The 27,169-nt window shown below is 45.5% G+C and overlaps 1 protein-coding gene across 1 annotated transcript in view; it reads right to left on the bottom strand.

Moving 5' to 3' along the window:
- The window catches only part of CAPN9 (calpain 9), a 1,247,204-nt gene that overhangs the window by 187,876 nt on the left and 1,032,159 nt on the right, over nucleotides 1-27,169 (bottom strand). Inside the window, exon 16 of the mRNA XM_077486535.1 lies at nucleotides 7,062-7,130. Coding sequence (XP_077342661.1) covers nucleotides 7,062-7,130 — 69 coding nt within the window. The remainder of the gene's footprint in view (nucleotides 1-7,061; nucleotides 7,131-27,169) is intronic.

Raw genomic sequence — 27,169 nt, 5'->3', positions numbered from 1 at the left:
TCTGGACTCTTACATTCCTGTTTCTAAGAAAACCAGAGTTCCCAAGTCTGCTCTTTCATCACGTGGCCTGCGGGCATCCAGGGACAGGAGTACCCGGTACAGATACGACTCCATGCCATCACAGTATGTTCCAAGTCATGAAGCTGAAGTCCTTACCCCACAAAGCCTAGACGCTCCTAAGGTCACACGCACACCTTCCCTGGGAGACGTGGAACCCATGGAGATCGGGGTCATCCAGCCCAAGCTATCTCAAGGTGAAAGAGAGCGGAGGAGAGACTGTGGTCTTTGTTTTTACTGTGGGGGGAGAAGGCATCTTATCTCTCTCTGTCCAATTCGCCCACCTCGGCCAAAGGTTCTCCAAGTGGATACTTCTAGGATCCTTCCTGCTGTCCCTGAATCTCTGCCTGCTATCCAGCTCGAAGTGTCGGTGCCTGTTTCCCCAGTCGAAGTTCCAGTGTCGGTGTCCCCAGTCACAGTACCAGTGTCCCCAGTCGCAGTACCAGTGTCGGTGTCCCCAGTCGCAGTACCAGTGTCGGTGTCCCCAGTCGCAGTACCAGTGCCGGTGTCCCCAGTCGCAGTACCAGTGCCGGTGTCCCCAGTTGCAGTTCCCGTGCCGGTGACCCCGCTTGAAGTTCCCGTCCCGGTGACCCTGATTGAAGTTCTCGTCCCGGTGACCCCGCTTGAAGTTCCCGTGCCGGTGACCCCGCTTGAAGTTCCCGTGCCGGTGACCCCGCTACCTCCTGACTGTACGTATGCCTCAAATGGCACCATAGTCCGTAAGCGGGACCTGAAGACTTTCGAAAGAGCCTTGCGAGCGATGAAAGTCTCCCCAACTGGCACTTCTAAAACTAATAAAGCCCAAAGGAAATAGAATGTTCATGCTCCTAGATTAACAAGAGAATTCCACCAGAGGTTCCCTCACAAACCGGGTCCTAAGACATCCAGTGGACGTCCTGGGAGGAGGGGAGTACTGTCAGGACCTGGACTTGAACCTGGGACCTCGGCTGTGTCTGGCAATGAATCTTCTCTCTGAGCTATCTGAGATGCTGGACAGTTCCTTGTCAGATCCTTTTGACTACCCTGCCTTGTATCTTGATTTCAGCTGAACCTTGAACTCTTTGCTCCTCCCATGAACTTTCTGATATAAGCCATGTCTCTGCACTTTCTCCTTGCCAGAATATTGTGCCATCTCCAGCCTGTATCTCACTCCCGTCTTCTCTGCTGCCGCTTATATTTACTACTGCTCGTTATCGACCCTTGGCTTGTTCCACGACTACGCTTCTGCCTGATCCCAATCTGCAACAACTTGTTACCGACCTTTTGGCTTGCTTACTGACCACGCTTCTGTTTGATCCTTACCTGCTCATCCGCTACTGAACCCCGGCTTGCTCACCTCCTGGTGGGGCGATCCTGAGGACCGCGACCTGGTACTAACTCGTAGCTAAATCCATCTCTACCATCTGGAGCTCTGGTGAAAACCGGTTAGTACTTAGACTCCGCACCTCAGGTGAGCCTGTGTCTTCTGCCAGGGTGACGGCCTGTGTTCCTATCCTGCTGGTTAGTGGTAATCCTGCAACTGCTATAGCAATTGGTCTTCGAGCCTGACCCCTGATCGTGACATTCAGTTCTAAAGGAATGTCCGTTTAATATGGAATTAAGGGCCTCAGTCAGTACTGGAGCTAGGATAGGAGCCAATTTTTTTGTAATATAAGGCAGAAAAGCCATCCAGGCCTGGGCGGTTATTCAACTTGAGGGATTTAATGGCCGTCAAAGTTTTACTAGAGGAAATAGGGTTTTCAAGGCATTCACGATGGGCCGAAGAAATGGATGGAAGAGTAATTTGTGAAAAGAAGGAGTATGCGGATATCTGATCTAAAGGACCTTCCTTTTTATATAGGGAAGCCAAATGTTTTTGAAAGGTATTTAGGATTTTTATAGGATTACTGGTATATGTATTTTGAGACAATTTTAAACGGATTGGTTTAGAGGGGTGGTTTATCTTGTTGAGGGCCCAGGCTATAAGAGTATTAGGTTTGTTGGCTTTAAAATAAAATAGATATTTGGTTTTACATATCTTTTTATCTGCGAGGTCTGAAAGGAAAAGGTCGAGATGTGTATTATCTAATTTTAATTTGGTCGTAGGAGAGGGATTTGATTGGAACAGTACATGTGCAGAATTAAATTCTGCTTCTAGTTCCTGTTGCATTAAGCGTTTTTCTTTTTTGATGAAAGAAACCTGGCCAATACAAACCCCTTGAATCATGGGTTTATGCGATTCCCAGAGTGTCATTGGAGAGATGTCGGGAGTCGCATTATTAACTAGATATTCCTTTAAAGCTTTTTCCAAATCGAAGGAATGAGATGGATGAGATAGAATAGAATTATTGATAAGCCATGTGGGGTCATGCGCTTTAGGAATCAAAGAAGTGTGGTTAGTACAGCACTATGGTCTGTTCATGCAAATGGTACAAGAGAAGAGGAAAAGAGTTCTGGGGTCATGCCTATTGTGATCAATATATGATCAATTGAGGATTGGAATAGAAGGTGAATTGTCGTTTGGTAGGATTTATTTCAGGCCAGGAATCTAATAAAGAATACTGTAGAAGTAATTGTTGGAAGGTATGTTTTCGCGAATTAGAGGTAATGGGTATTTGTCTAAAAATGGATATAGGACTTGGTTTACATCGCTGCATATTAACAATGTGCCCATTTTGTGTGTATCAATCACCTGTAGCAAGTGTGAAAGAAATGATGTTGGAGTTTTGTTTGGGGCATAATAAGATACCACTGTAATTGGGGAAACCCTGTTAGTATTAGATATCTCCCTTCAGGTTCTTTGATCTCTGTTTTGATCTCTGTTTGTAGGGAGAAAGGCATAGTTCAATGGAATGCCACCAATACACCTCTTTTTTTTTGTTTCAGCTAAAGCTGTAAAAACTTGAGGGTATAAAGGGCTAAAATATTTATGAGTTGCGGTAACAGAAAAATGAGTCTCCTGGAGACACAACTTCGTTGATGCCAATGAACAAAATACCTTTGTTCGTTTCTGTGGTATATTTAAACCCTGTACATTTAAAGTAAGAATATTCAAGGGAGCCAAAGGAAGGGTATTAGAGGCATATATTTAAAATTTGTCTGTATAAATTGTGTTGCCACACTTCCCTCGGAGAGGAGTAAGAACCAGTAGAAAAGTAGGAAAAAGTTTGTAAAATAAAGAAAAGGGATAGGGTGAATGTAAACAATCATCATTAAGCTTAATTGTGCAATTAAATAAGAAAGTGGTGTACTGGGCACACGAGAATCCCAAACCCAGAGGCCTAATAGCTATCCAGGTAGTTTCCCCAAAACAGCAAGAGGGAGGAATACCCAAAGATAGAAAGATGGGGAGAGCAGTGACAGTCTCCCAGGACCATGACAGCCAAAACATATAGGCAAAAAGTAGATTATATTAACACCCAAAATCAGCTATAATAGGTATTAAGTAAGGGGATAAGGTAAATGGGAAGGGTAGAAAAAAAAGGGGGGGTGGGTAGGGAGGATGGAAAGTAGCGGGAAGACCCTGAGTCGAAACATATTATGTGACTATATAAGGTATAAACTTATGTATTAAAACAGTTGACCAGTTGGTTAACAAGGGTAAGAGGGAAGGGGGGGAAGGAAGTTATAAATTTGATACACAAAAAGTATAATTCTGGAATAGGTGAGGTTAGGGATAAGAGTAAGCACTATTCACCCATGTTGTGTATCCAGTAGGAATGAACTAAGGGTAATGGTGTTAACCTTTACTAACATAACAAATGAAATAAAAAGAAAAAGCAGAACATGTTTGAAACTGAGTCCAAAAAAAAAATAAAAAATACTATGGATCAATCAGTCCATAGTGTCTGTAGGTTCTTCTTCAGGAGTAGTGAAATGGCTGCGTTTAGATGAATTTTGGCAGCTTCTGTCATCTTTAGTACTAGAGGAATCTCGTGAAGAGTCAGGTGTAGCACGATGGTGAGGACCATTAGAATTAGAAGATCTATCTATGAGATGTAAATTATGCAGGGTATTTTGCAGCTCATATTAGGATCTACAGGTGTATTTGGTACCTTGACAGGTAAAGCGCACCGAAAACGGAAATCCCCATTGATATGCTATTTGATTTTGTTGAAGGATTTAAAGAAGAGGATTTGAAGCTCTCTGTTTAGCAACTGCAATTGGGGAAAGATCAGCAAACAGCTGGTAAGGGTGACCCTGAAAAGCGAGGGAGTCTTTTCCTCCTGCTGCAGCCAAAAGTTGCTCTTTGGTGCGAAAAAATGAAGTTTTGCAATTATATCACGAGGTGGGCCTTCAGCTTTGTGTGGCATTAAAGCCCTATGAATCCTGTCAAGCTCTAATTGATCGATTGGGATTGATGGCAGTAATTCTTGGAATAGAGCAGTTATAGTCGATTGGAGATCAAAATCTACCTCAGGAATTCCACAAATGCATACATCTATTTTCAAAATCTTCCAAACGCATTTGTAAAGTGAGGTTTTCCTCTTTAAGATTTTTCCAGTTCACAAGTATTGGCCTGTACATGTTTTCAACATCTTCTACTCTATTTTCTAGGTCAGATGTATGTTGGCCTAATTCACGGATTTCCTTAGTCAGGCTTTCTGTGATATGTTTTTATGTCTGCTTTAATGCTTTTTGTAGCATCTTTTCAAACTGTTTTATTACATTAGGATGTAAAGAGTCTGGTTGTGCAGTTTGTGAAAAAGCAGTGCATTCATCATCATCCTGTGGCTGCCGTTTCTGTCTCTGTTTAGTAACATGAGAGGAGCTGGTGTGAGGTAAAGGGGATGGCACCATTTTAGACATAGCTCTAGGCAGAGTATCTCTGGTATTATTTTTAACAATAGTCTTTGGGTGAGCCCCGCCGAACACCATTTTGTGTCCCAAATACCTCAGTGAAGGTTGACAGCTCTCTGTGTGCTTTATTACCGGTGTTCTATCTGGCCGCAGAGTCCCGGGAGATACAGAGCTTCAGCTGGACATGTCTGCCTCAGCCGATTCCGTGCATGCTCTCAACTGTCATATTTTATCCTCACTGGTTGATTCTCCTAAGGCTATCATATGTATTCTTTTGATATTCAGTTTAGTAGTCAGTGTGTACAATAATATATGATTCATTCATGAGAAAATGGAACCAAGCAGAGGAAGCATTTCACAACTGACCTGTTTTATGGAGCATTGTGTAAAAAGTCAAGTAAGATGCCACTTCTGTGTAACACTATAATACATATGCTATATTTATATGTCAAACCTAGGTTTCTTGCCTACATATGGTGAGGGGCACTAGGATTTGTGCCTGTTATGGAGAAAATGCACTTTTTGATTTCTAAAATCTTAATAAGTTCTGGTCTAGGGCCTGGGGCCTGGAGACTTTGTATGGCTTTGGAAAGGATAAAGCCTCCATGCCTAGTTCCATATCTCAACTATTCTCAACTATTAGCCAGTGCTTACTAATTAGTTTCAGTTGTATACAGGCCTTTTTTATACTTGAGCTGACTTTGTCTTAAATGTTATCTCTTTTCTGTGGGGTACAAAAGGCAGACTTCTGTCAGAACACAAAAAATGTATATGTGCTGCCGGTTTCTTTTTGGGAACCCCTTAGGGAACATTATTGGCCAGGCTGGTGGCTCTGAAAGGCAGATGTTTTGTTTGTTTTATTGCATTGAACCTACCGTGGGCCCCTTTCTAGTGCATGGTTTACCATTTGCCGCAACCAGTTGAGCCTATCCAATATACTTTTTCACATATTTATTTGTAACAACTTTTGAAAACCATTTATCAGTTTCTTTCCACTTCACAATTATGTGCCACTTTGTGTTGATTTATCACATAAAATCCCAATAAAATATATTAAAATTTTTTGTTGTAACATGATAAAATGTCGAACATTTCAAGGGGTATGAATACTTTTTCAAGGCACTGTATATTATAGTTTTTTGGTAAACTTAAGGCCTTCTCTTGGCAATATTGTAAAAATATTGTATTTTTTTATGCAATCTATAGACATAAAAGTAACAAAAAAATGTATGTGACCAGTTTTACTTTAAAGACATTTGCCCCGTTTATAATAATACTAAAATTACATTTCCATTTCAAAGCATGGCTATGTTATTTACAAGTGAATAAAGTTTTTTTTTATTTTTTTTTTATTTTGAATTATTTTTAAATGTGTCACTAAAAAGTAAAAGATAGAAAGAAAAAAATTATGAAAATGAAAAAAAGGTTTCTGGTAAAAAAGAAAGTAACAAATAAAAAAACAAAAAAACAAACCTAGCAGCAATTAGCTGCTCTCTTAAAAGCGTAAAATCTAGAATTTGTAACTTCCTAGGTACTCTGCCTTTGCTGCAGTCATAGTCCAAGTAGCACTATCAACCCTATCCAGTTCACCAACCTTATGTTATAGAGATGAGGACAGGGCAAATGTTCTGGTTATGCCTAATTTGTATGTTTTTACTTGTTCCATTTATGAGGCATTTCTTTTTTTAAACACGATTAATGTTCAACTATATCCTTCCCCTACAGGCACCTTTACTCTCCCCTAGGAGACTCCCCCAATTTGTTTGTTATGGTTTTTAATTTATTATACTTACATTTTTCCTGATGTCTTCTGGCCAGTTGTACTCCTCTTTCCCCAATCTTTTCCAGTGGTGGATGGCCCTAGATTATGCAGAAAGCAGCACTAACCAAAATAAATGACTAAGCAAATACACTATGAATGAAGGACACTGTGAAGAAGCTGCCTCAGAGCGAGGGGCCATGACACCATTCTTTCATGCAATAGCCTCAGTTGAACAACATGGACCTAAGACTGAGGCCATCTAGTGGTAAACAAGAAGTACATAAGAGGACAGCTACAAACTAAAGGTATGGTAATTGCATATCAATCTGCTTTTTTATTTTAACTAGCTGGAGGCACATATCTTGACATACGATATGTATATCTGTGTGCAGGTGGAGGGAATGTTTTTCATTTGTGAAATAATAATAATTAAATGTATGAAAAAAATAGTGATGAGTCTTACAATCCAGTTTTTTAGCTTGTCCCAGAAGATTTTGAACTCGTCAAATCCAAGCTTCCCATTGCCACTGGTCTGGATTACAACATGTCAAGGTTTCTTTTTGTATACAATGTAAAATAGAAAACATGCACAACATACTGTAGATAGACCATCTAAAAAAGTATATGTACAGCCATTTAGTTAAGTTTTGCATAGAGCAGGGAAGTGTTAAACCCCTCATCCATTTTTTGTTTTTTTTGCTGTCTGTGTCCAGCTTAACTTGAAAATGATCACATGCCTGACGAAGGGGCCCTGCATGGCTCCGAAGCGTTGCACTATCCTTGTGCTGTGATCATGCAATAAATCACTCGTTTGGACGCTATTTGTGTCGTTCCATGGTGTGCTGGCAAATATCTTCACCACAGCTTAACTTGAAGACGCAACAAGAAGTAAATGGAATTCTCACCAAAGTGAGTAAAATTCCCATCTTAGAAAGTTGTCACCAGAACATTTGTCCCTGATTGGAAGATTTCCCCCATCTCTTGCGCTCATGGTAACCCTAAAACTTTAAATCTCTTCTTACTTTCTGTTCCGGTGACAGGAAAAATAGAGAAAGTGAATCCACTCAGTGGACACAGCAGATGACATATTAGCAGGTGCACAGCTCTGAGGTCTTCTGAGGCAATATAAATATTAAAAACTAGAGGATCAACCCTGGCTGATTAAATAATGAGTGTACTACTAACTCAGCTCAATTATAGCTGGAAGTCAAAATAGACATACAGACAAAAAGGGTAAACCTGAAAGGTTTGCAGGCGCTTCAGTTGGAACACATACTGCGGTATAGGTACAAATAGACTTGAATGAATGCAAGGACAGCATCAAGGATACATGAAACCTTCAACAATAGATAAAAAAAACATTATGACAACGCTGCAATAATAAACATAAAAACAGCACTGGCTCACTTGCACACACACTCACTCTTCACATGCACAGGGGTGACTAGATATTAGCAGGCATCCGGTGCACAGCATATAGTTAAAGGGTCCCTTGAATCCAATTATAAGACAAGGTGTCACAAATTCAAAGCTGGAGTCTAAAGGAACGGCCACTGAATAGTCACAATGTAGGAATAGCAAACAGATAGTGTTCTAGGATGTTCATGCATGTCCACTGCATGCGAAGTGGAGATAATGCAGGCATATGGATTATCAATAATGGAGTATATGTGGTAAAGACAGATTTTCTCTGATTGATGAAGCTGCAACAGTTGGTAGATGTGAGAGTTTGTATATAGAATACACAGTAAAGAGATTAGCGGAATAGGAATAGCGGGACTTCAACGTCCTATGGACAAATCTCACCCATCGTGCAGCTTACTTCAGCGGTCCATCCATGATCGTAGGATATAACCATCAAGAGGCTCCCTGAGTTTCCAAATTAGCCTGTCTCTGAGTCTGTGATTCAGTTTGAGGCAATCATAATCCAGGTGCATATTACCTTGAGCTCTTCCAGGCTGAAGCTGGTCCACCGTGGTGCCTGACAGGTTCCGTGCTATGCGGGGTGATGCGCAGATGGAAGCTGCATGTGTGGTGGCAGGATTACCTGGCTTTGTGACACCATAATGTCAATGCATTTTGCTCAACCACGTGAGCTTAATCAGAACAATGCAGTGGACTCATTGGCAGGCTTATATTGGGAAAACTCCTCCCGTTTTGGATTTTTTTGGGCTTTTAATCACTTCCCGACCGGCGCACGCTGATGTACATCTGCAGAATGGCACGGGCAGGCATATTGGCGTACAGGTACGTCCAATCTTAAATGCTGCCCTGCCATCGCGAGCACGCCACCATCAGCGCACTCGCATGCTGGTCAGGACACCCGTGAGTCCAGTCGCGGGTCCCGCAGACTTGATCGCCGCGGGCTTACCCGCGATCGTCTCACGGGCCGGCTGAACTGGGAGATGCCATTGTAAACAGCATCTCCCTGTTCTGCCTTGCAACAAGTGACGTTGATCTCTGCTCCATGTGATTGGAGCAGAGATCAGTGTTCACTAAAAGAAAGCCCAGCCCCCCACAGTTAGTAACACACCCCTAGGAACACTTAACCCCTACACTGCCACCCACTGGTTAACCCCTTCACTGCCAGTGTCATTTACACAGGAATCACTGCATTTGTATAGCAGTGATTGCTGTATAAATAACAATGGTCCCAAAAATGTGTCAAAAATGTCCAATGTGTCCGCCATAATGTCACAGTCACAATAAAAAGCGCTGATCGCGGCCATTACTAGTAAAAAAATATTATTAATAAAAATGTCATAAAACTATCCCCTATTTTATAAACACTATAACTTTTGCGCAAACCAATCAATAATCGCTTATTGCAATTTTTTTTACCAAAAATATGTAGAAGAATACGTATTGGCCTATACTGAGGGAAAAAAATGTTTTTTATATATTTTTGGGGGATATTTATTATAACAAAAAGTAAAAAATAATGTGTTTTTTTCAAAATTGTCGCTCTATTTTTGTTTATAGCGCAAAAAATAAAAACCGCAGGGGTGAAAAAAATACCTCCAAAAGAAAGCTCTATTTGTGGGAAAAAAATGACATCAATTTTGTTTGGGAGCCACGTCGCATGACCGCGCAATTGTCAGTTAAAACGACGCAGTGCCAAATTGCAAAAAGTGGTCTGGTCTTTGGCCAGCAAAATGGTCCGGGGCCACTGTGGTACAGCAATAGTGTTAAAATTAAAAGTTGGGTAGCCTGGGAGGAAGATCTTCAGTTTCAGTGGAGTCTTGAGTCTTGGCAATCTGCCTTTTCTGTGGCCTTTAAAGGAATATTAAATACCTCCCTAATGGAAGCAAATTTAAAAGTAATCACCAGATGGTATCTTACCCCCGCGAGACTAGCTAAGATATTCCCTTCGGCTGATCCGTTGTGTTTCAGGGGTTGCCAATTGTTAGGCACAATTGCACATGTGTGGTGGGAGTGCCCCAGAATTAGACATTATTGGAAAAAAATATTCAACATCATGAAAAAAGTGACCGGACACGAGCTCTCCAGGCTCCCAGAAATTGCCTTACTGAATGCACATCTTCCTCTCATCTCCAAATATAAGCGCAAATTGATCCACTTCATCCTTCTAGGGGCGAAAATGACCCTGGCTAAAGCTTGGAAACAACCTGTGGTCTCCATTAGGCTAGCTATAAGGAAAATCTCATGGATTATGACTCAAGAAAAACTAGCGAGCTCCCTCAATGATTCTACGCAAAAATTTGAACTAACCTGGGAACCATGGGCCCATTTTGTGGGGATCTCCCTCATCCCTGGGATCCCCTCGGCCCAAACGCTAAACTGAGAGTGACTACTGGGAACCTATTGACTACTTCCTCTCTATCCCTCTTTCCTTTTCTATCTTTCCTCTTCTCTTCTTGATTCTTCGGAGGGCTATCCTCCCTCTCCCTCAGGGATACTGATCGACCTCTACAACAATCCCCCATAGTCGATCTTGGATATTATGGGGGGGGTGTCCGGGAGCTCCCGCTCTATGAGCGGGGGGCCCTCTCCCTGTGCAGTGTGATCCCGAGAGGGGCACAGGGACAGGAACTCCTCCTGTAACCGGCCCAGGTTGGGCTCAACCTGGGAATTCGAGAGTCTCCAGCTATGGCATAGTACATTAACACCTTAGTCCTAGCGGATCTCCCGGATATCACCCCCACACCTAAGTTGAAGGGATGCTAACTCATGCCCTTTAGAGCTGTTTCATTTCAGGCATTTTTTTTACAAGTTCTCTTCTCCTTCTAGCGGACAAGAAGGTTGACTTTACATCTACCATGACTTTTAACATCACATTGTTGTTATTCGAGTATTATTTGTCAAACATATTGTATCGGTTTCTCTTTATTCTGTCTCATGAAAGTAAAATTAAAAGTTGAGTGATAACAGAGTATCATTATATTCCAAATCTGCAATGAAGGTACTAAGATTAGTACAGTATATTCTAATGAGTTGGGTAGTTCATCCACAGCATTCAAACTGAATAAACATATTCCCAAATGTGGGGCAGAAATCTGAATTCAAAACAGAAGAGGAGATTGATGGACAGATTGAACAACATATAGTGTTCCATCCATATTTAGAGACAAATGGTTCCTCATGTTAGACATCAGGTATATTAAAACCATATGAAGTAATTCATACCATGTAAGGATTAGTGTATTTCTGATACAAGTCTCAGACCTCATAACAATTGTTCAAGAAATACTTGTAGATTTGGTTCAGTATTTAACCCTTTCGGGATCATAGTTCGCAACTGGAAGATCCATTCATTCTCCTTCTGCAGAAGGCGTTTGTCATAGTCACCCCTGTAGTTGGGTAGGGATAGGGCAAAAAAAACTTTTACTTTCAATCCTTCAATAGAGGAATTATGGAACCTCTCATACTGTTGTGCAGTAGGGCTGTATTTTGGGTTATTCTTATCCTTACTTTTTTGAATATTCCCAATGCTGCACAGATGTTCACCAATACATATTCGGAACTGTCGCTTGGTCTTGCCAATGTATCATTTTTGGTATGGACATTCCAAAATGTATAAGCCCTTGTACACACGATCAGAGATTCTGACAACCAAATCCGTTGGATTTTGCCCAAAACTGTTGTATACACATGGTCGGACGAAGTTGTCGGAAAATCCGATCGTTCAGAACGTGATGACGTTATTTCGTTACGACGGGACTACGTTCAGGCTAGTAGCCAATAGCTTTGATGTAGGAATTTGATCTGAGCATGCATGGCACTTTGTCCGATCGGAATTCTCTACACATGATCGGAGTATGTCCGATCGGAGCAAGTTGGAAAATTTGGTCTGACGGATATTTTCCGACGGAAACAGTCCGATGCATACCACACACAGTCGGAATATCCGAAAAAACGCTCCGATCGGACACATTCCGTCGGAATCTCCGATCGTGTGTACAAGGGCTAAACCCTTTTTGGTGCTACAGATAATATATTTTGTTTGATCTGGTAAAGTTTCTCACTATCTGCATCAGTGAATTTATCAGTGCAGACAACATGATGACAAATGTTGCAGTGGCCACATGAAAACATGCCCTTGGGATGAGGCATGTGCATCAACCAGTTATTGGATCTGGTATGTGTAAATTTCAAATATACTAAATTGTCTTTTAAATTCCTTTGTCTCCTAGACACCAACAGTGGCCTTGGACCAACAATATTGAAAAGGTCAGGGGATCTTGTCAGGATCGACCAGTGTTTGGCCAAGATTGACCAAACTTCCTCCCATTGTACCTCATAGCGGGCAATAATTTGTACTGGGGACGTTTTTAGGTTTAATGATTTTAGGATGCAGTTCTTGTGTCTGTTGGGGAGCAATAAGATCCCTACGTCTAGTTGAAGAGGCCCTCCTGCATGCATGTCTAATGCTACTATGGGAGTAACCCCTCTGCCTGAATCTGTTGTATAGTTTCTCTGACTCAGACAATAAGCAGTCTCAGTTGAACAGTTCCTCCAACTACGGGGGAACTGTCCACTTGGAATCCCCTTAATGAGTGATGGGGGATGGTGGCTGGAAGCCAGAAGAAGTGTATTTGCTGCTGTTCATGAACTGAGGTCCTAAGGCACATTATAGGTAGGGGCTGCCCCTGCCTGTTTTGGATCCTAGAATCTCAGTGACCAGATCATGGCTAGGGTACTAATACTTAGGCATAGTAAATTCAAGCTGGCAACTCGGTGTAGTCTGTAAAATCCTATGCAATCTTTATTGGCTACATACACTGGTAAGAAGCTAATGTGTTTCGGCTGTAACAGCTGTGTGTTTAAGTATGTTGCCAATATATATTCATATTATACAGGCTACACCGAGTTGTCAGCTTGAATTTAGTACAAATCTGATTGTGGGAGAACTACAGCCAAAGCACCAGTCTTCAGCCATCAGAGTAGCTTCGATTGGTTATTGTTTTTCTGCCACTATCACTTATGAACCAAGGAGTATATCTTCTATTGGTCATTTTTTTTTTTTTTACAAGACCAGGAAACCATACAATACCATAGACATCCGCAGTCAACCAACAAGGAAAACACACCAAACAAATGTTTTCAATAAAAGAAAAACTATATGTCATCAGCAAAACCCAAAACAAAACTTGAGTAAAAAAATACAAAAAATGTTCAAATGAAAAGCAGCACAAAAAGTAGTTTGACCAGCTATTTTACTTCCTCTGCATATTTGTATAGGACATTGGGGAGTATAGAGAATATATTTAAATGATTAGATTTGTATCAAATGTGGACAGACAGTAGCCAAATGGCATGTAATTTGGTTCTTGGCAAGATGTCCCCTCCCCTCCTTATGCCTTGTACACACAGTGAGTTTTTTTTTTATTCAACCCAGTGGGCCGAACATAAAAATAGGATTTTTGTACTCACCGTAAAATCTCTTTCTCTGTAATTCACCGATCGACACAGCTTCTCTCTGTAACTAAATGGGTTGTATAGCCTGCCATTAGGAGAACAGGCAAAATTGTTACACAATACACAGAACTTTTAATCCCACCCCAGGGGGCAGACCCTGTGCTACCCTCCTCACTGCTCCCAGCAGCTTCAGTATGTCAACAAGCAGTAGAACGTAGAAAAAATGAGGGGTGGGTGCTGTGTCGGTCGGTGAATTACAGAGAAAAGTATTTTACGGTGAGTACAAAAATCCTATTTTCTCCTATATTCACCAACCGACACAGCTCCTCTCTGTAACTAAATGGGACATCTCCAAGCAGTGCCAAACGAGGGGTGGGAAAAAACAGCATAAAAACTTCATCCACCATGGCAAGTGGGAACTAGTGAAACTAAACCCACAAAAAAACAGTAGTGTATGGAAAAACTCCACCAAATAACCAGTTATCCTTAGCAGGAGTGATCCCCAAGACCGCAACAGTGCATTAACAAAACAGTACTGCGTTTTTATAAAAAAAACAGGAAAAAACTCAATTGCAACTACACGGCCGCCTGCAAAACTTTGCGGCCAAAACAGGCATCAGCCGATGCACTGACATCTATCTTGTAGAACTTGGTAAACAAAATAAAACCCATATAATACGGCGCTATTCTCAAATTTAAATATTGACAAAAACCTAAAAAAATAAATTAAAATTGAAATTTAGGAAAAGTTAGTGAAAAAAAAAATAGATAAATGCAGCAGCAACTTAAATGTGACATACCCACAATTTCAAATACCAATTTTTCCAAAAAAAGCTGCGCTATAATGATTCAATCCAATGTGTTATCAATATAAATAGATTGATCGTGCAAAAAACATATGAAAATTAATAAATAAATAAATCCAAAAATCCAGAAAAATGACAAAAAATAATAAATATGCAAAATGTTCAAGATATTAGTCCATTTCCCACTAGACAACGTTTCTGCTTGTCGTCTCCACCGTGATTTGTCACACCACACCAATGAAATGAGTGTCACCAAAGTTGCAGGAAAGGGCTTTCCACCACCAACAATACTGACGCTTACCAGCTACACTGATCCCATCTCAGAGATCTAATATCGCCACTGTTAAATCACTCCTTCTGGACATAAACTGCATGGAGGATGTATCCCTTTAAGCGCTCTGTTCCAGTAGCTGGTATATTCCTACGGCCACACCGCTCATTGCCAAGCACATGCGTAAACAAGAGGAATCGCCATAGTGTGATATTGTCAAGATATTTTAATAAAATAAAGAGTTGCACTTACATAAAGTATAAAAACACTTGCTTCCAATAAAAAGGTCTGCCGGCCGGCTTCATATAATGCTGCCCGTTGCTTCCGGGTTCAGAATAGATCACGGTGACGTCAGCAGCAGAACTTGGTAAACGTATGGACAGACGACCAGGTCACCGCCTTACACACCTAAACGACAGACGCTTGGTGTCGGAAGGCCCAAGACGTTCCGATTGCTCTTGTAGAGTGGGCCATAACTGGAAAGAGGGGCACCTTCAAGGCGTAGGCTTGGACTACAATCTGTTTGATCCACCTGGAAATGGTGGCCGACGAGCCCGCCATGCCTTTCTTCGGACCAGCCACCGAAACAACCAGTGAGTCTGACTTCCGAAAGGGGGCTGTGGCAGACAAGTACACCTTCAGAGCCCTAACCACATCGAGAGTGTGAAGGGCCACCTCCTTGGAGTGCTTCGGTTTAGGACACAACGATGGTAATACAATGTCTTTATTGATATGAAAAGCCAAAACCACTTTTGGTAGAAAGGACGGTTGCGAACGCAACACCACCTTATCCCTGTGGATGACCAGATAAGGCGACTTGCATGACAAGGCAGCCAATTCCGAAACCCTCCTGGCCGATGTGATGGCCACTAGAAAGAGCACTTTCTGTAAAAGGGTCAAGAAGCGAATCTCCCTGATATTCTCAAACAGCGGCTTCTGAATCGCCGACAACACCAGGTTCAAATCCCATGGAGGTAACAGAGGACGCACTGGAGGGACTATATGTCGCACCCCCTGAACAAAGGTACTCACTACTGAGTGAGACGCCAGGGGTCGCTGGAAAAAGAAAACTAGTGCTGAAATTTTCCCCTTGATGGTGCTCAACGCCAACTTCTGGTCTACACCTTGCTGTACTTGCCAAGTACGATGGTATATCTTCCTGGAAGAAGATTTCCGCGCCCTCAACATAGTTGGAATCACCGAGTCCAACAGACCCCGGTTCCTCAATACCTGGCTTTCAACAGCCATGCCGTTAAAGCCAGCGATGGTAAAGCAGGGTGAAAGATTGGACCTTGACATAGGAGGTCCTCTCGCAACGGCAGTCGCCAGGTAGCATCTGCCACCAGACGCACCAGGTCTGCGTACCAGGGCTGCTGAGGCCAATCTGGGGCAACCAGGATTACTGGGATCCCCTCGGCTTCCACTCTGTGCAGCAGGCGTGGCAACAGCTTTAGTGGAGGAAAGGCATAGATCAGCGGGTACTGATCCCACGGAGCCACTATCGCGTCTGACACGTCTGCCCACGGATCTCTGGTCCTGGACACGAATCTTGGTACCTTCCGATTGAGACGGGAGGCCAATAGATCCACATCTGGTGTGCCCCACCGCAGGCACAGCAGCCTGAATATCTCCGGATGCAATGCCCATTCTCCTGGGTCCAGCATCTGTCGACTCAGATAGTCCGCCTGCCAATTTTCCACCCCTGGGATGTAAATGGCCGACAGGGCCGATACGCGTCGCTCTGCCCACCGAAGTATGTGAGTGACCTCCCGAGCAGCAGCTGAGCTTCTTGCTCCCCCTTGGTGATTTATGTACGCCACAGCCGTGGCATTGTCTGACTGTATCCTGATCAGACGCCCCTGAAAACTCATCGACCATGTGTGGAGGCACAGCCTGATCGCTCTCAATTCAAGCAGATTGATCGGCAACTTGGATTCCTCCGCCGACCAGAGGCCCTGAGCCGACTGAATCCCCATCACTCCACCCCAGCCGGACAGACTGGCGTCCATAGTGATCATGTCAGAAGAAGGAACGATTTTCCGGACTGAATCACCGGGGACCTCAACCACCAGATCAGGGAGTCCCTGACTGATTGACTCACCTGGATCTGCTGATCCAGGGACCACGGAGATTTGTCCCACTTCATCAAAATCTCCTTCTGCAGGACTCTGGTGTGGAACTGGGAATAAGGTACTGCCTCGAAGGAGGCTACCATGAGCCCCAGCACTCGCATGCAAAAGCAGAGCGACGACCACTTGCGGCTCATCAGTAGATTGACCACCGATCTGAGAGTCATTAATTTGTCTGAGGGTAGAAAAACCCTTGCTGCCCTGGAGTCCAATAGTAACCCCAAGTACTCCAGATGCTGAGTCGGTACCACCACCGACTTCTTTAGGTTCAACAGCCACCCAAATTCTTGCAGGGTCTGCAAGGTGATCGCCACATCCTTCTCTAATTCTGAGAAGGAAGATGCTCTCAGGAGTAGATCGTCTAGGGAACACCCGATCGTGATCCCGCGTTGCCTCAGTGACGCCAATACTGGAACCAGTACTTTGGTAAAGATTCGGGGGGCTGATGCCAGGCCAAAAGGAAGAGTCACAAACTGGTAGTGGGCTTCCCCGACTGCCAAACGCAGGTATTTTTGATGCTGAAGGCAAATGAGTATGTGCAGGTAAGCATCCTGGATGTTCAAGGATGCCAGGAAGCCCCCTTGATGGAGTGAACCTCTGCACCTTTACAAAGTGATTGAGGGCCTTTAAGTCCAAGATTGGACGTACACCTTCCTTCTTGGGAACCACAAACAAATTTGAGTAGAACCCCTGGAAGCATTCCGTTTCTGGAACCAATACAATCACCCCCGATTCAGCAAGTCCCGTACCGCCCCTAACAGGGCCTCCCGGCGAACCGTGGACACGGGTATGCTGGAGGGGAGGAATCTGTTTGGTGGCTAAGAGAGAAACTCTATCTTGTAGCCTGTGGAAATCAGCTCGCAGACCCATTGGTCGGATAACCGGGAGGTCCACCGGGCTGCAAACTCCCGAAGACGATCCCCCACCCGAACAGTGGGTGGGGGCAAACCTTCATGCAGTACCACTTTTGTTCGCAGGCTTGTTAGGCTTGAGGTTCCAGGGATGCTTCTGACCTTCTGTGGGTGTCCTGTCGGGCTGGGGGCATTTTGCCAAAGCACCTGGCAGACAAAAAAGTCACTTGTGAGCGGAAAAAGAGGGCTCTTGCCTGTGGCGAGGCTCCTTAGCCTTCCTGGCCTGTGGGAGTAGTGTACTCTTACCACCAGTGGCATTCTTAATAATGTCACCCAATGAGGCTCCAAAGAGCCGCTCGCCAAGGAAGGGAAGATCCGTCAGGGCTTTCTTGGATGCCTGGTCAGCAGACCAGCATTTCAGCCAAATGAAGCACTTCAGCACCACAGCTGACACTGAAACCTTGCATAACAGAGGGAGAGTATCCAGGGCCGCATCACAAACGTACTTAAGGCCTTGCACTAGTTGGTCTGCTAGCTCCATGCAGACAGGGGAGGCGTTCTGCTCTCCCAATTCGCAGTGCAAAAGTTTTGTCCACTCCGTCAGTGTCTGCGACACCAGTGCAGATGCCAGTACAGGTTGCACGGCTGAGCCACAACCGTAAACAGGGAACAAGCCACCGTCTCGGCCTTCCTGTCCGTGGGATCCTTGAATGCAGGAGTCCCCTCAACTGGGATTGTGGTTACTCTATTTAACCTAGATACTGGGGGGTCCACGACCGGAGGAGCCGACCACTTTTTGAGAAGGCTTTCCTCAAAGGGGTAACGCACCACCAACTTTTTGGGGACCGAAAAGGTCCGTTGTGGGCGACCACATTCCCTGTAGATGAATTTGTCAAAATAAGTCAAATACAGGAACACCTTAGGTGAACGTGCTGGCTTGCGGGACCCAAAAGGGATCGGTACATCAGCAGAGGGATCCGCTGGCTCCTGAATCTTCAGGGTATCACGCACAACTGTGATAAGTGTTCCAACAAGTGCTTTGTCGCGCCCGGACCCAGACGGGGAATCATCCTCATTGTCCGAAAGTTCCTGGTCAGCCACGTCTGACAGGTCAGAGCAGGGGTCACCAGCTGCAGCAGGGCCCGAGTCTGCATCAGAGCTCTCCCCAGATGATGGGGGGCAGGGGCCTCTTACGTGCACCTTTCCTGCCACGTGCCACCTCTATCTTAGCAACATAGGAATCAAGGACCGCCATTAGGGTGTCCATGCACACCGCGCTAACCGCAGATGACCCAGTTGCTATAGCCTGGATTTCGGGGGAAGAAACACCAGTTTCTGAAGCCATGCTGACCCTAGCCTGTCCTCCACCTGCGAGGGGACTTAGGACAGTGAAGCTCCCACCCTCCTGCTGCCGCCGCGTGGGAGCCACCCCCCTCAGAGGGGGGAAGGAGGGGTGATAGGGACTTGGGAGAGAAGATAGGGAGGTGAGGTGGCCCCCGAATCGACCCCCCAGGGAATACCCAGCCGCTCACCCCACCGAGGCAAGGAGAGCCGGACTTACCAGTCCTGAAGAGCTGGGAGACATTCCATCACAGACCTACTCCTGCGCAGTTACAGGGTAGCTGTTGGCCCGGTATACTGTGATCCAGACAGTAGTAGCCCAGTCATATGTATACCCCCGGAGCATTGAAGCTCACCGACCACCTCTGGAGCTTAGGCATGTCGTGGCCTGCCGAGCCTTAGCTGCGGCCTGCTCACGCTCGATGGCTGGACTAGGGAGACTACAAGGATATCATTAACCAGCCTGTCACCCAGCCGGCAGTTGATAGAAGATCTCAGGATCTTACATCTTGCGCAAAAAGCAGCAAACCTGCAGCAAAAACATGGACAGAGAGGGCCCGCAGGGTTCCTAGGTCATTCTCCTTGCTAGGCAAAATAAAAACTGAAACTGCTGGGAGCAATGAGGAGGGTTGATAACACAGGGTCCGCCCCCCTGGGGCGGAATTAAAAGTTCTGTGGATTGTGTAACAATTTTGTCTAGTTCTCCTAATGGCAGGCTATACAACCCATTTAGTTACAGAGAGGAGCTGTGTCGGTCGGTAAATATAAGAAAAATTGTGATGTTAGTACATCAATCTACTCCACTGAGTTATTGTGAACTCCTTAGACCGCCTTCTGTCAGACAGGATGTTGGACACACAAGCTGAATGTCAGCTGGTTTCTATTGAACTGGCCGATACCAGCCTTTAGCTACACATATTTTGCATGTTTTTCTACCAGGTGTACTGCTTGTGACCCCTATGGACAGCTGTGCTTTACTGTCTCCTGCTTAGATAAATATGCAGTGATTTACCCTGTCTGTACCATGTGATCAGTGTGACCGATCACAGCTAGCAACACAATTGTATACAATGAATGGCATGAGAGGAAGCCATACATTGTTTACAACTGTCATATGATCTGCTGTGATTGGTCACAGCGATCACATGTTACCAGCAGCGGGCCGGTACACTGATCAGTCATCTGCCATGTCTGGTGGACACAGTGTGTGACAACCTGGAGGGGCTGCGTGAGGCACATTCTTGGGAGGATGGCCTATGATGTCCTTCCAAAACAACAGGGTTCCCAACTGAATGTCATTATACAATGACCCGGGGGGGGGGGGGGAGCAGTTAGACCCCCCCATTGCATATTTTTAGCACTGATCACTGTATTAGTGTCACTGGTTCCCACAAAGTGTCATAAGGGTTATTCTCAGATTGTCTGCCGCAATATCTCAGTCCCGCTTTAAGTCGCTGATTGCTACTATTTTTAGATTTTTTTTATTGGATATGCTTCATAGCAGAATGTAAAAAATATTGGCTTTTTTTCAATTTATTTTTGTTTATTTATAGCTCAAAAAAAATAAAAAAAATAAAAGAAAAGCCAGTGGTGATAAAATACCCAAAGAGAAAGCTCAATTTTTGGGGTAAAAATGGCAGAAATTTCCTTTGGGTACAGTGTTGCATGACCATGCAATTGTCAGTTAAAATAACGGAGTGCCGCATCGCAAAAAATGGCCTAGTCATGAAGGGCATAAATCTTCCAGAGGTCAAGTGGTTAAAGTGGTTATAAAGCCTAAAAATTTTTAACCTTAAAGGGGTTGTAAAGGCAGAAGGTTTTTTTAGCTTAAGGCTTCATGTACACGGGATGTTTTTACAACCTTTCCTGAACGATTTAACTTAACAGATAGTAACCCACGTTTAAAACGTCCATTTACATGCCGTGTTTAGTGGCGTTTTGCCGCGTTTGCGTTTATAAGCTGTGAAGTTTGGGGATACTAGCTCCGCGGGATTAAGTGCATAAACCGTTGTCAGGTGAAACCAAAATATATTTATTTATAATTAAATCAAAAATAAAGCTTTTCTTCAGCATGTAAAAACTGTAAATTAAAGTCCGCTTATCTTCAGCACAAAATAATACAAAAAGAAAAGCACCTACAGTTCTGTAGATAGGTCTTCACCAAAAAGAGTCCTTGCAGAGATCTTTTTGCAGCCTCCAAAACAGCAAACAGCAAATAGCAAATATAACAACACAGCCAGACAGCTCCTCAGACAGGTGTTCATCTCCTTCTCCTCCTCACCATCACCTCTCTGTCCACTTCCTGTCTTATGGGCTGTCTGTCTTCCTGGAGGCCGTTAACCCCCTGTGGGCCAAATCCCTGTGGTCAGGGAGGGAGGCTCTTTCCCACCCAAATGTCACTTTGGAGCCTCCCAAATTCCAGGTCCCAACTATCTCTCTTAAAAATATAGAGAGGACCGCGAATCAGTCTTCTCCCGAAAACTATACCCGGAATCCATCACCCATTTTTGGGTGACCCCCTGAGGCCTACCATGATTCCCTTAAAGGGACCACATCCCGAATATAGGCGCCACATAGTACCCGTCCAGGACCCAACCTTGGCGTCCTGTACATACCCCCCCTCTGCCTCAAAGCGGAGGTGTTGGAGGCACCATTTGACAACATACAGTGGACCCGGGAGAGGGCATTAGCATTCTGATGTAGTCTCCCAGGTCTATGCTCCATCACAAAATTTAACTCCTGGAGAGACAGGAACCACCTCGTTACTCTAGCATTCGTGTGTTTATTTTGCCTCATCCAGGTCAGCGGGGCGTGGTCGGATACCAGGCGAAACCTTCTGCCTAGGAGGAAATACTGCAAGGAGTCCAAGGCCCACTTAATGGCAAGACACTCCCGCTCTACCACCGCGTAGTTTTTCTCCGCTGCCGTCAGCTTTCTACTCAGGAAAACGACGGGGTGCTCTTCCCCGTTGATTACCTGCGACAGGACTGCTCCTAACCCCTCATTTGAAGCGTCTGTCTGTACTACAAAATCCTTATTAAAGTCTGGAGCAACAAGCACCGGATCCTGGCACAATGCCGTCTTAAGCTTCTGAAAAGCTTTTTCGGCATCGTTATTTCATTTTATCATCACTGACTTTCTGCCTTTGGTCAGGTCAGTCAAGGGAGCAGCAATGGTGGCAAAGTTGGGTATAAACCTCCGGTAGTAGCCAACTATGCCCAAAAACGCTCTGACCTGCTTCTTGGTTAGGGGGCGGGGCCAGTCCTGTATGGCTTTCACCTTGCTCATTTGGGGCTTTACCAACCCTCTACCCACAATGTACCCTAGGTACTTGGCTTCCTCCACCCCAACTGCACATTTTCTGGGTTTATGGTGAATCCTGCTCTTCTCAGGGAGTCTACGACTGCCTGAACTCGGGGAAGATGTGACTCCCAATCAGGGCTGAAGATGATGATGTCATCCAAATAAACCGAAGCGTACCGATGATGTGGACACAAAGTTTTGTCCATGGCCCTTTGGAACGTAGCGGGGGCAGAGTGTAAACCAAACGGCATTCGTTTGTACTGGAAGTGGCCTTCCGGGGTAGAGAAGGCCATTTTCTCCCTAGCTTCCTTGGTCAGGGGAATCTGCCAGTACCCTTTCGTGAGGTCCAGCGTGGTAATATACCTGGCAGGCCCCAACCTCTCAATGAGCTCATCTACCCGTGGTATGGGATAAGCATCAAACTTAGAGATTTCATTCAGTTTTCTAAAATCATTACAGAAGCGAAGAGTGCCGTTGGGTTTGTGTACCAACACGATTGGACTCGACCACTCGCTCTGCGATTCCTCAATGACATCAAGCTCGAGCATTCTTTTCACCTCTTCAGACACTGCCACTCTATGAGCTTCTGGGATACGGTAAGGCTTTAACCGCACTTTTACCTTGGGGTCAGTTACAATGTCGTGCTCGATGACATTGGTGAGTCCTGGCAACCCTGAAAACATGTCCCTATTTCTTTGAAGAAATTCCTTTGCTTGCTGGGTTTGGGGTCTAGTTAAGGTAGCAGCCACCTGCACCAGGTCGATCCCTTCATGGTCTCCTGACTGTACCGCTACCACCGCGGATACCTGGTCTCTGTCTCTCCAGGGTTTCAACAAATTCACGTGGTAGATCTGGTATGGTTTCCTTTTCCCTGGCTGATGTACCTTGTAGTTTACCTCCCCCACTTTTTCCACTATCTCAAATGGACCTTGCCACTTGGCCAAGAACTTGCTCTCCACTGTGGGTATTAGGACAGCCACCCGGTCTCCTACTTGAAACTGTCTGACTTTCGCAGACCGGTTATACACCCTTCTTTGGGCTTCCTGAGCCCTCTGCATGTGCTCCCTCACCAGCGGAATCACCTTAGCCACCCTCTCTCGCATTTGAGAGATATGCTCTACTATGGTTTTGTGTGGGGAGGACTCACTTTCCCACGTTTCTTTTACCAGATCCAGCAACCCCCGAGGCCATCACCCATACACTAGCTCAAATGGGGAGAAACCCGTGGATGCTTGTGGAACCTCCCGGGTGGCAAACAAAAGGGCAGGGAGTAACATATCCCAATCCTTCCTGTCCTTCTGGACGACTCTTTTGAGCATGGTCTTTAAAGTTTTATTAAACCTCTCCACTAGGCCATCAGTCTGCGGGTGATAGACGGACGTCCGTAACTGCTTAATTTGGAACAGTTTGCACAGGTCCGCCATCACCTTTGACATAAAAGGGGTGCCCTGGTCTGTTAATATCTCTTTAGGAAAACCAGTTCGCGAAAACATCTGAAATAGTTCTCGGGCAATGGCTTTAGAGGAAGTTTTCCTCAAAGGAACTGCTTCTGGGTACCTGGTTGCATAGTCTAGGATGACTAATATATACTGGTGCCCTCTTGCCGATTTTACCAGGGGTCCCACGAGATCCATAACGGTCCGTTCGAATGGAACCTCAATAATTGGCAAGGGTACCAGAGGGCTTCTATAGTGGGGCACTGGGGCAGTTAACTGGCAAACGGGACAAGATGCACAATATCTTTTAACCTCAACTTTCACCCCTGGCCAGTAAAACTGGTCAGTTATCCTGGCCTCTGTTTTCTCTGCCCCCAAGTGTCCTCCCAGTGCGTCGTTGTGGGCTAGATCGAGTAGCATCCGCCTATACGGTTGGGGAACCAGCAACTGCTCTATAGTTTCCCCACGGCTTTCAGCCACTCGATAAAGCAAGTCCCCCTTTAAGGCAAAATGAGGAAACCTCTGGTCTGCTTCTGGCATTTGTGAGACCCCATCCACAACAGAAACCTGCTCTCGGGCATTGACCAAGGTAGGATCCCGCAGCTGGGCGGTGCCAAACGCACCCCTGGGTACATCTAGATCTGGGTGTACTGGCCTTGAGGATGTTTCCCCTTCACTTTCCTCAACCGGGGACTGCAATGGGGAGAGGTCCTCGTCATCCTCCCCCAGCATAACCTGTAACGGGAAGTCTTCCCCCCCTCAGAGTTTAACTCGGTTTTGCAACCTGAAACAGACACATCCTTCAACTTAATATTCTCTACAGTATCTTTATCAATAATAGGTATCTCTGTATCAGTGGGGTGGGTTGTGGGGGTTTCAGGCCCATGTTCCTCAGACTCTCCTGGCTGTCCTGGCAGCCCCATCTGTACCTGGCTCCATAGTTCAAAAAATAGTGGACAGTCCCGTCCCACTATAATGTCATGTATTAGACTTCTCACTACCCCGACCTCTTGGGTCACTGAGATATGGCCATAGGACACAGTCACTGAAACCATGGGGTATTCCTTGGTGTCCCCATGGATGCACACTACCCGTAGGGTTTTCCTTACAGGGCCAAGTCTCCCAATCACCCTGGCATGTACCAATGTTACCATGCTACCAGAGTCTAGTAGCGCCCTGGCAGGAAGGTGATTCACCCACACTTCACACTCGAACTGTCCTGTGACTGGATCCAGGTGAGTGGTGCAGGCTCTTTACACGTAGAAGGAGCTTCTCTGACCAATTCTGCAGTCCATAGGCTCCTCCTGAAGTGGGCATTGCGCCCGGGTATGTCCCCAGGACCGACATCGCCAACACTGTAGGTCTCCTGTTCTTGGGACAGGAACCACCCTTCGAGGTTCTGTAGCAGATGATGCGGTTCTGCGGATCCCAGTGTCTGGCAGGGCTTCTCTCCTAGGCACTATGGCTGGTCTGGTTGCCCTTGGTGTGGGTTCCCTACGCCTGGCAGGCCCAAGCAGGTCCTCCACCACGGTGTACCTTTCCACCAACTCCACCAGCTGGTCAGCGGTTGCGGGGTCTCCATGGCTTACCCAGCGCTGTAGGTCATCTGGCAGGGACCGCAGGTACCAGTCCATTACTATTCGTTCCACCATCTGTGGGCCTGACAGTTTTTCTGGCTGCAGCCATTTTTTAACCAGGTGAACCAGTTCATGCATTTGCGACCTGGGTGGTCGGTCAGGCTTGTACCACCAGCGATGCACCCTCTGAGCTCGGACAGCTGTGGTCACTCCTAGGCGGGCCAGGATCTCTGCCTTCAGACGTTCATAGTCGCTGATATGTTCTGCTGGGAGGTCAAAATAGGCCTTTTGTGGGTCACCGGTGAGGAAAGGGGAGATAATACCGGCCCATTGGTCACGGGGCCACCCCTCTCTCTCCGCTATCCTCTCAAAGGTGGTGAGAATCATCGCTGGGCGTTAATTTTTGTAAAAAATGGCTGGCCCTCACAGACACCTGGTTGTCAGCAGCAACAGCCACTTGTTCACGTCCCTGAGCCAGCCGCTGTACTGCCTCCTGCAAGGCAGCCACCTGTGCTTGAGTGGACTCCTGCTGAGCAGTAAACTGGGCAGCTAGCAGCCGTGTGCTTTCCTGCTGCTGTGCCATCGCTTCCTCATGGCGACGGTTTGCGTCTGCTAAAGCTTGCTGCTGTGTCACGGTAGCTTGCTGCTGGGTCACGGTAGCTTGCTGCTGGGTCACGGTGGCTTGTGCCAAAGCCCTGATGACCTCCTCAATGTCTTTGCCTGCTGCTTGCAGCGTCTGGGCTGGCTTCACCCAAGACATGCAATTTGTACACAGTCTCTTTTAAATGTCAGTTTTTAAACGGTTTTTGCGGCTGCAAATGCACTTTTGCCAGCATCCAAAACACCAGTTGTGAAGTTTGGGGATACTAGCTCCACGGGATTAAGTGCATAAACCGTTGTCAGGTGAAACCAAAATATATTTATTTATAATTAAATCAAAAATAAAGCTTTTCTTCAGCATGTAAAAACTGTAAATTAAAGTCCGCTTATCTTCAGCACAAAATAATACAAAAAGAAAAGCACCTACAGTTCTGTAGATAGGTCTTCACCAAAAAGAGTCCTTGCAGAGATCTTTTTGCAGCCTCCAAAACAGCAAACAGCAAATAGCAAATATAACAACACAGCCAGACAGCTCCTCAGACAGGTGTTCATCTCCTTCTCCTCCTCACCACCACCTCTCTGTCCACTTCCTGTCTTATGGGCTGTCTGTCTTCCTGGAGGCCGTTAACCCCCTGTGGGCCAAATCCCTGTGGTCAGGGAGGGAGGCTCTTTCCCACCCAAATGTCACTTTGGAGCCTCCCAAATTCCGGGTCCCAACTATCTCTCTTAAAAATATAGAGAGGACCGCGAATCAGTCTTCTCCCGAAAACTATACCCGGAATCCATCTCCCATTTTTGGGTGACCCCCTGAGGCCTACCATGATTCCCTTAAAGGGACCACATCCCGAATATAGGCGCCACATAGTACCCGTCCAGGACCCAACCTTGGCGTCCTGTACAAAGCGTTCCTGGCCAAAAAACGAAAACTCCTATAAACAAAAGGCTGCTAAACGTGGGTTACCGCGTTTAGACACGTTCGGCGTCTGAAAGGTCAGAAACTTCGGTGTCTGAACTCATTTTGTTACCTTCAAAAAAAGGCCTATAAACGCAACTGCCTAAAAACTACAGTAAACTAACCTGCGTACATGTACACATAAGATAACATTGAATGAGTTCAGGGGCAGTTGAAAAAAAGTGTCCAACTGTCTCTGAACGTCCGTTCAGCAGCAGCAGTGTACATGGGACCTTACTTATGCATTTTATGCATTATGATAAAAAGCCTCCTGTGTGCAGAAGCCCCCCTCAGCCCCTCTAACAAGTGTTAGGGGGGCTGAGGGGGGCTTCTGCACACCTGAGGTCCCTCCCTGTCCACGAGTCCCTCAGTGGTACGAGATTCTCCTTCCATTGGCTCCCACTGCTGTCAATCAAAGTCAGCTAG

This window comes from Lithobates pipiens, unplaced genomic scaffold (assembly GCF_037356315.1).
Source record: "Lithobates pipiens isolate NorthernLeopardFrog02 unplaced genomic scaffold, aLitPip1_a1.2 Scaffold_18, whole genome shotgun sequence".
Lineage (NCBI taxonomy): Eukaryota > Metazoa > Chordata > Amphibia > Anura > Ranidae > Lithobates > Lithobates pipiens.
The sequence above is the reverse complement of the archived record's forward strand: the minus strand, read 5'-3'. Positions and strand labels throughout refer to the sequence as shown.